Source organism: Vulpes vulpes, chromosome 11 (assembly GCF_048418805.1).
Source record: "Vulpes vulpes isolate BD-2025 chromosome 11, VulVul3, whole genome shotgun sequence".
Taxonomy (NCBI): Eukaryota; Metazoa; Chordata; class Mammalia; order Carnivora; family Canidae; genus Vulpes; species Vulpes vulpes.
The window spans coordinates 36,256,972-36,263,835 of NC_132790.1; the positions used below are offsets into that span (position 1 = coordinate 36,256,972).

Below are 6,864 nucleotides of genomic sequence, written 5' to 3' on the forward strand. Positions count from 1 at the left end.
GTCAATGGCTCTAAGTTGTAAGGAAGTTTAATTTTTCCTACATTTCTTTTACCTTTGTTCTCCACATTAGGCTGTTTGATTCAATTCTGTAGACATCCATCTTTGACCCTCTCTTCTGATTACTCACTTTCCTTTTACTATATTTCAAAAGAGTATTAGAATGATCAAGAAATAGTCAATAGCTAATCATTGATTACCCATAAAGTGGCAATTTCATATTGTACAACCTAATACAAATGCCTTAGCATGACTGAACAGTACTGTCCTCAGACCTGGGCACCTGAGACCCCTCCTTTGAGCCCATGTTCTAGGGGACATACGTCCCTGTCCCCCTACCTTACCCACCTCTCTGCACTCTTCTAGATGCACCCTTCCCCACCTAAAGAGGGGTATCATGGGCTAAGCCCTCTATTAAACCACTCTTCGATACCAGGACGCCAGTTTCTGATTCCCACCTTGCCTCTGCCCAGGAGTTGCTGCCTCCGCAGAGATTGGGCATAAAATTTCAGCAAATTACACCACCTCCGGACAACTTGTTGGAGCTTGAGGGTGGAGGTTGGACAGGCACAAAGGGCTGGGGGGGATGGTGGCAGAAAGAAACGGATGCTGGCACGCATGCATACCAGACCCCATGCAAAGATGCCCAAACCGGGCTGGGAAAAGAGGGCTGACCTGTGTGGCTGTATTTGTTCGCTTGCCCCCCTCCACCCTTTTCTCCTCCTTTTATAAGGGGTCTGCCCAACTTTCAAGCCTCCCTGTGTTCTGTCCACAATTTACTCTTCCAGTCTTATCTGTAGACATGATTCTCTGAACCTCCAACTATGATGTCCCCCCAAAATAATATATATGTATATGTACATATGTATATGTATATATATATATATATATATATATACACACACACACACACACACATATATACTTTTTAACTCTATGACTTTCTACTCCATGCTGTCTCAAACCTTTCTCCCTTTCTTATACCGGTAAAATTCTAGTTATTTAAGAACCAGCTTACATACCAACTCCTATGTTAGTCACCCCTGCCATTCAATCCTCTCTACCTTCCTGAGCTTTACCCCAGGCAGAGTTAGCTGCTGTGTGTGTGTCTGGATTTACTTGCTGTGATCTTATAAAGCTCTTGGGAAAACACATTACATTGTACGTAATTGCTTTTTGCCCCTAGACTCCACTGTGTGGGAGCTCTGACGGGGCAGAAAGGATGCTTCTTCATGCTTATTCTTGGCACTCAGTGGGGTGTTGTCATCAAAATCCCAGTTCTCCCAGTGATCAAGTGGCCTTGGGCAAATCCCAGTTTCCTCTTCTTTGAAACAGAAATAAACATAATGACCTTCTCCAATGGTAATTTAATCCTGTGGATTAAATAAGTAAAACAAGCCATTCAAAGTGCTTCAGCACGATACATAGTATGAGCTCAATAAGGGATAGCTATAATTAAATTAGCTCCTATATTCTGATTCTTGGTAATGTGTAAGAGCAAGTAAATAGTCCTTTCAAGCCAACAGCATGGTTTCTTGGAATTTGTATTTAATACCACAATTTTATAGGATTGTGAAAAAATAGGTTTTAAAAAACTGCCTAAGGTAAAGTGACACTCAAAAATTGTTTGTTAAAAAGATACTAAGTAAAGTTAGTAAATCCAAATTATTAGGTAATTCTTGGGAACTTTGACACCAAATGGGTAAGAAAAATACTATATTACAATCTATTTTGAAAGGTATGTTTACATATTGACTAAAAATAGGGAAATAAGGAAGCACAGTATATTTTTTATAACTGCCTCTTTAAGAACTTTCCATAAATATATGTAATAACTATTATGTTTTTATATATCTACATAGTTATTCCTACAAACATGCTGTAAGTATACATATATATTTCATTTAGATGATTTTTAAAAAGGAAAAAGTTAAATATAAATAAATAAAAAAGGAAAAATTAATTGCAAGGAAATAAGGCTAATAGAAACAAAACAATCACTATGCATTTCTTTATATATCATACCCAGTCTGCTCTGACTTATTACCCTAAGTTGGGGCCCTTTGTCTATTAGCATATTATGCAGTATTAAATGAAACTACTGATACTTGCATCCCTGCACCTCTAAATCCTGTTTTTATTAAGGAAAAAAAACCCCAAGAAAATGGAAAGTGATCTAAGCTTGCAGGAAAGATGAAAACTGGTTGATTTCACTTATTTGAATCTTACTGCTCATATAGAATGACTGTAATAAAGTTTGCCTACTTTGATAAAGACCTTAATGATTTCAATCCTTGTTTTCCAAGCTAGTGCAAGCAAAATAAGATCAAAAGGATACTGCTGTAAAGCAGGTGAAGCAAGCAATTGTTTGCCAGTTGCAAAATCAGATACTTTCTTCTGCAAGCTCTCCATGCTATTTTATTGTGCTATTAACTGTTACAATTTATATTTTCAACTAAGGGAGACTACAAGTCTACCTATCAACTAGGGGGAGCTATGCAAAACTGTCTTCACAATAGTACATCTCATTGCACATAGAAGGTTCACTTAAGTTCACAGCTGCTAATGTAAAATACTAGGATTTTTGAAGATATCTTGGGTTGAGAATGAATAAGTTAGGAGGAAGATTAAGATAATGATAGCAAATTTAGGATTTCAAAGGCACAGAAAGAAATCTGATACATCTTGTGTATTTAGGTGGTAGGACTGAAGATTAGGGCTACCCTTACAATAGTAAAAACCACAACATCACAGTAAAGTGGCTTTTCTTTGAATCACCCTTTGTGCTTTAAAGTATAATAAATGGAATACCAACTTTTCTCTTGCAATGCTATGGCACAAATATTTAAATTCTAAATGAGAGGAAAGAGGAAACTGGGATTCCTATGGTTCCTATGGAAAGAGATGGCGGAGTTTGGCGTTGAGTTCTCTCTCCTTGCTTAAAAGATCCAGGCTGTGCTTTTTGAAGGCTTCAGACTGCAGCCGGAGTTCGTCGTAGGCCTTCTGGATCCCATCTACCCTGCGCTGAAGTTCCCGGACTCTCAAGTTGCTGTCCACGGCCACTGCCTCTTGCTCAAACCTCTCCAGCGCGTGCCTCCTGGCCACATCTGCTGTCTCCAGCTTCTCCTCGAGCTGGCGGATCTCTGCTTGCTTGTTCTGAAGCACCCTGCCCCTCTCCATGGACAGCTGCAACAGCTCGTCCTTCTCTCGGGTGACCGTCTGCAGCCTGGCCTGCAGCTCCCGGTTCAGGCTGCTGTGTGCCCGCTCTGCCTCTGCCATCTGCTCCACCGCCTGCCGCTGCTGCTGCTGGAGGCTCTGCAGCTGGCTGCGCAGCTGCTCTGTCTCCTTGGTGTGGGCGCAGGCCTGCTGATTCTGCAGCTCCAGCAGCTCCTTCTCTCTGGCCTGGGCCTGGCAGGCATCCTGAGCACACCTCTGTTTCAGAGTCTCCAGCTCCTTGGAGAGGGCCTCGCTGCGGGCAGTGAGCTGCAACACTTTGGCCTCCTGGTCCTTCAGAGCCTGACTGAACAGGTTGCTGTTCTCCAGCCTCAGTTTCTCATTCTCCTCCCTGAGCTTGACGTTCTGACTCTTGTGTTCGTCCTTGAAGCGTATCATCAACTCGTGGTTGGCTGCCAGGGTCATAAAGCGTTCCTCCAGCTTCTGGGCATGGTGGCTCTTGGCCTTCAGCTGCTCGGCCTCCAGCATCCTCTTCTCCTCCAGCTCTGTGTTGAGCAGCTCCAGGATCTGGCAGCGTTCCAGGGCCTCATCCGACCTCCGCTTCAGGATGCAGATGAGCTGGGACTGCTCTTGGATGCGGGAGCAAAGCATCGCCTTCTCGCTCTTCTCCTCCGCAGACAGCCCCCGGAGGTTTGCCAAGGCCTCCCTCAGACCGTCCAGTTCCTTAAACTCCATCTCCTCTTCCGGCTTTTCTAGTTTTTTGTTTTGCTTCTCTAAGGGCTCTTCAGTGGGCGCAGGGTCCATCCTGAGAGGCTTCTCTTCTTGAGGCATAAGCGCATAGGCCTCCTCCACTAGCCGCTGACCCCACAGTGTTTCCCCCGCGGATTCAAAAGCCTCGGCGCGTTGCTAGGGCCTCCCCGCGCTCCCCGCAGCAGTTGCTTTTCCCAGCAAGGAGCCCTGTGATTGGCGGGCAGGTCCCCGGAATGCTGTGAAGTAACAGGCAGATCTGGGGGAGGCCAGAACCAATCTGCCCTGCTTCTGCTTGCCTTCTAGCAAATCACAGCTCTGGCTCCCAGCCGGTGTCGGGCTGTCCTGGACAGGGAAGAGATGCCAAGCTCGCTAGGTTTCCAGCCCGCTCAGGGGGTAAAAAAAACTTGACTCTACCTAATTTCTGGGAGGAGTAAACAAATTGGGCTGACGGTGACATATGCTTCCTCCCTCTCGCCCCTTCAGTGATCATGAGAATAAATTACCGTCTGTGGAAACACCTTTGCTCCTTAACAATCTGCAATCTATAAAAACAAAGTAGCAGTGCTGCTGTGAGAGCCAGGATCCTAAGTGGCTGTGAGTTGCACCTGCAGTGTTTAACACAGCTCAGAGAGCAAACCCCAATGAGAATTTCCTTTGTTTCCCTTACCATTGTCCTCGGCTGGGAAACCCTCTTATTATTCAGTATTCCCTGTTTTTTACCCATTAGCAAAATAAGATTACAGAAAGCAGCTTCATGAACAATGTAGATACGAAAAACATTAAAACCGAAAAAAGATCCGGGGGTCGTCTACCATCATATACCAATTCCAGATGAACTAGACTGTTCAGTGTAACATGTAAAATAAAATCCAAGTGTTAAAGATAGAAACTAGAAGAAAATAAAGGCAAGTATAAAAACTCTGGGTCAGGGGCACCTGGGTGGCTCAGTGGTTGAGCATCTGCCTTTGGCTCAGATCATGATCCTGGGTCCTGGGATCAAGTCCAGCATATGGCTTCCCACAGGGAGCCTGCTCCTCCCTCTGTCTGTGCCTCTGCCTCTCTGTGTCTCTCATGAATAAATAAAATCTTTGTTTAAAAAAACAAAACAAAACAACTCTCTGGGTCAGAAAGGACTTTCTTAGCTTAAATATTATATAAAAGGTAAGGGAAAGCTTAATTTTGCTGAACATTTCAAGTTATAATTTTTAAAATTGTGAGCTCTGGGGTCTCTCCAGCCTCTTGTTCCTCAGGACCTGACTTTTTATGCCCTAGTCCAACCCAACCACTGAAGCTCCCCTAACCGACCAGCTCTCTGGCCATGTTTGCAGGTGTTCTCCTCACCTGAATGATTTCCAACCTTGGCCCTTGTTGCTCTCCATATGTACTCCGCAACAGCGGTCGGTTTAGAAGCGTCTCTTCTGTGAAGCCTTTCCCGGCCCCTATATGTGGAATGGACCACTCACCACTTTTACTGCTATAAAAAAGTCCACTATGGACTGCTCATACTTCTAATGGAAACTGTGATAGCCTTACTGCACTCACTGCTCACCTGCCTGCCTTCCCCTACTAAACCCTGAGATCATTGAGAGCAAAGGCTGCATCTGTGCTCTCCTTGATACTTGACAGGTGCCTGGGACTTTGGGAAGGCTTAGATAAACGTGTGTTGAATGAATGTTGAAGGCAAATTTCAAACTGGGAAAAATATCCACCATAAAGATGACATGATAGATTTATATTTTTGCAGAGAGCCTGAACAAATCAATAAAGTATTAGCATCTTAAAAGAGAAATGAACAATTAAGTTCACAGATGATGGGGTGGATATGGCTATTGAAAACTAGAAATAATTTCATCTATTAATTTTGCTACATTTCCCCATTTTAGGACTACCCAGGATGGCTGAGACTATAGTGAAACAGGTACTCTCTCATACTCTCATACATATTGAGGACTTCAAACATTTTTATGACTTTTGAACTAATGGATTGCCCTTCTGGGGAGAGTTTTGCTTGGGAAATAATCCGAAAGTTTTGCTCAAAGCTTTTCATGGCGGTTGTTTATAACAACTAAAAGCTGGAAACCTAAATATCCCCAAGAGAGAAAATGTTAAATTATATTTTCTTAGAATGTTATGCAGCCATGAAACATTATCATGTTTATAAGTAATTTGATGGTATGAAAATATTTATGCTAGAAAGAACTGCAAAACAAAAGATAAAAAAAATTCAGAATGATCTTGCTGGAAAAACTCAAGCACAGAGTGAAGGGTTGATGACTCCTACAAACACTGTTTCTGATGTTGAGATTTAATCTCTCAAGTCATGATGATAAGGAAAAAGCCTGGGTGTCATTACAGATGTTGGATGCATTTTCAAATGCTTCAGATTTCACCAGAAGCAAAACAGATCAGGAAGAGGTTTCAGATTTTCACTTGGGTGTCAAAGACTAGAGTCTCGTGTCTATAAAAGAAAAGCAACGTTGGAAGACTGGGGAAATTTCCTGAGCTGAAATTTTAATAACTACTGTAATTATAGGATACTGAGGTTTTATGAAAGTGGATTCCAAAGACTTCAAAAATGTGAATTAAATTTATTTGTATTCTCCCCTCATTTCTCTTCTTTTCCTTAAATTTCAAGCTCATATACTGAAATGGAACTTGTGAAGTTGAGACAAGTGACTAGAAAATTAGAATACTTCTCGTCATTTAAATAAAAGGTCACATATATATTGAATGTATTGCTGATTACCACATATGGTTGTCTGATGTAGTAAAGTGAATTTACAGAATATGTTTCCTAAGGTAAAAAAAAGATGACAGGGAAAATACTCAAAGTGGTTAATAGCAGTTGTTTCTTGAGGGATGAGCTTCTGGATGCTTACTCCCCCCCCCCCCCCCACCTTTCTATGTCCCTTGTACATAGTGGATACTTGATGGTATTTGTAG

General features: G+C 42.5%; 1 protein-coding gene across 1 annotated transcript; it reads right to left on the minus strand.

Annotated features, from left to right (window-relative positions):
* Nucleotides 1-1,344: 1,344 nt before the first annotated feature.
* On the minus strand, nucleotides 1,345-4,130 carry CCDC89 (coiled-coil domain containing 89). The gene has a single exon (XM_026015264.2). The coding sequence runs from the start codon at nucleotides 4,000-4,002 to the stop codon at nucleotides 2,890-2,892; it is 1,113 nt and encodes a 370-aa protein (XP_025871049.2). The 5' UTR covers nucleotides 4,003-4,130; the 3' UTR covers nucleotides 1,345-2,889.
* Nucleotides 4,131-6,864: the final 2,734 nt, after the last annotated feature.

What these genes read in the sequence shown, in the direction of transcription:
- CCDC89 (XM_026015264.2), bottom strand. Translation starts at nt 4,002, where the DNA reads ATGCCTCAAGAAGAGAAGCCTCTCAGGATGGACCCTGCGCCCACTGAA.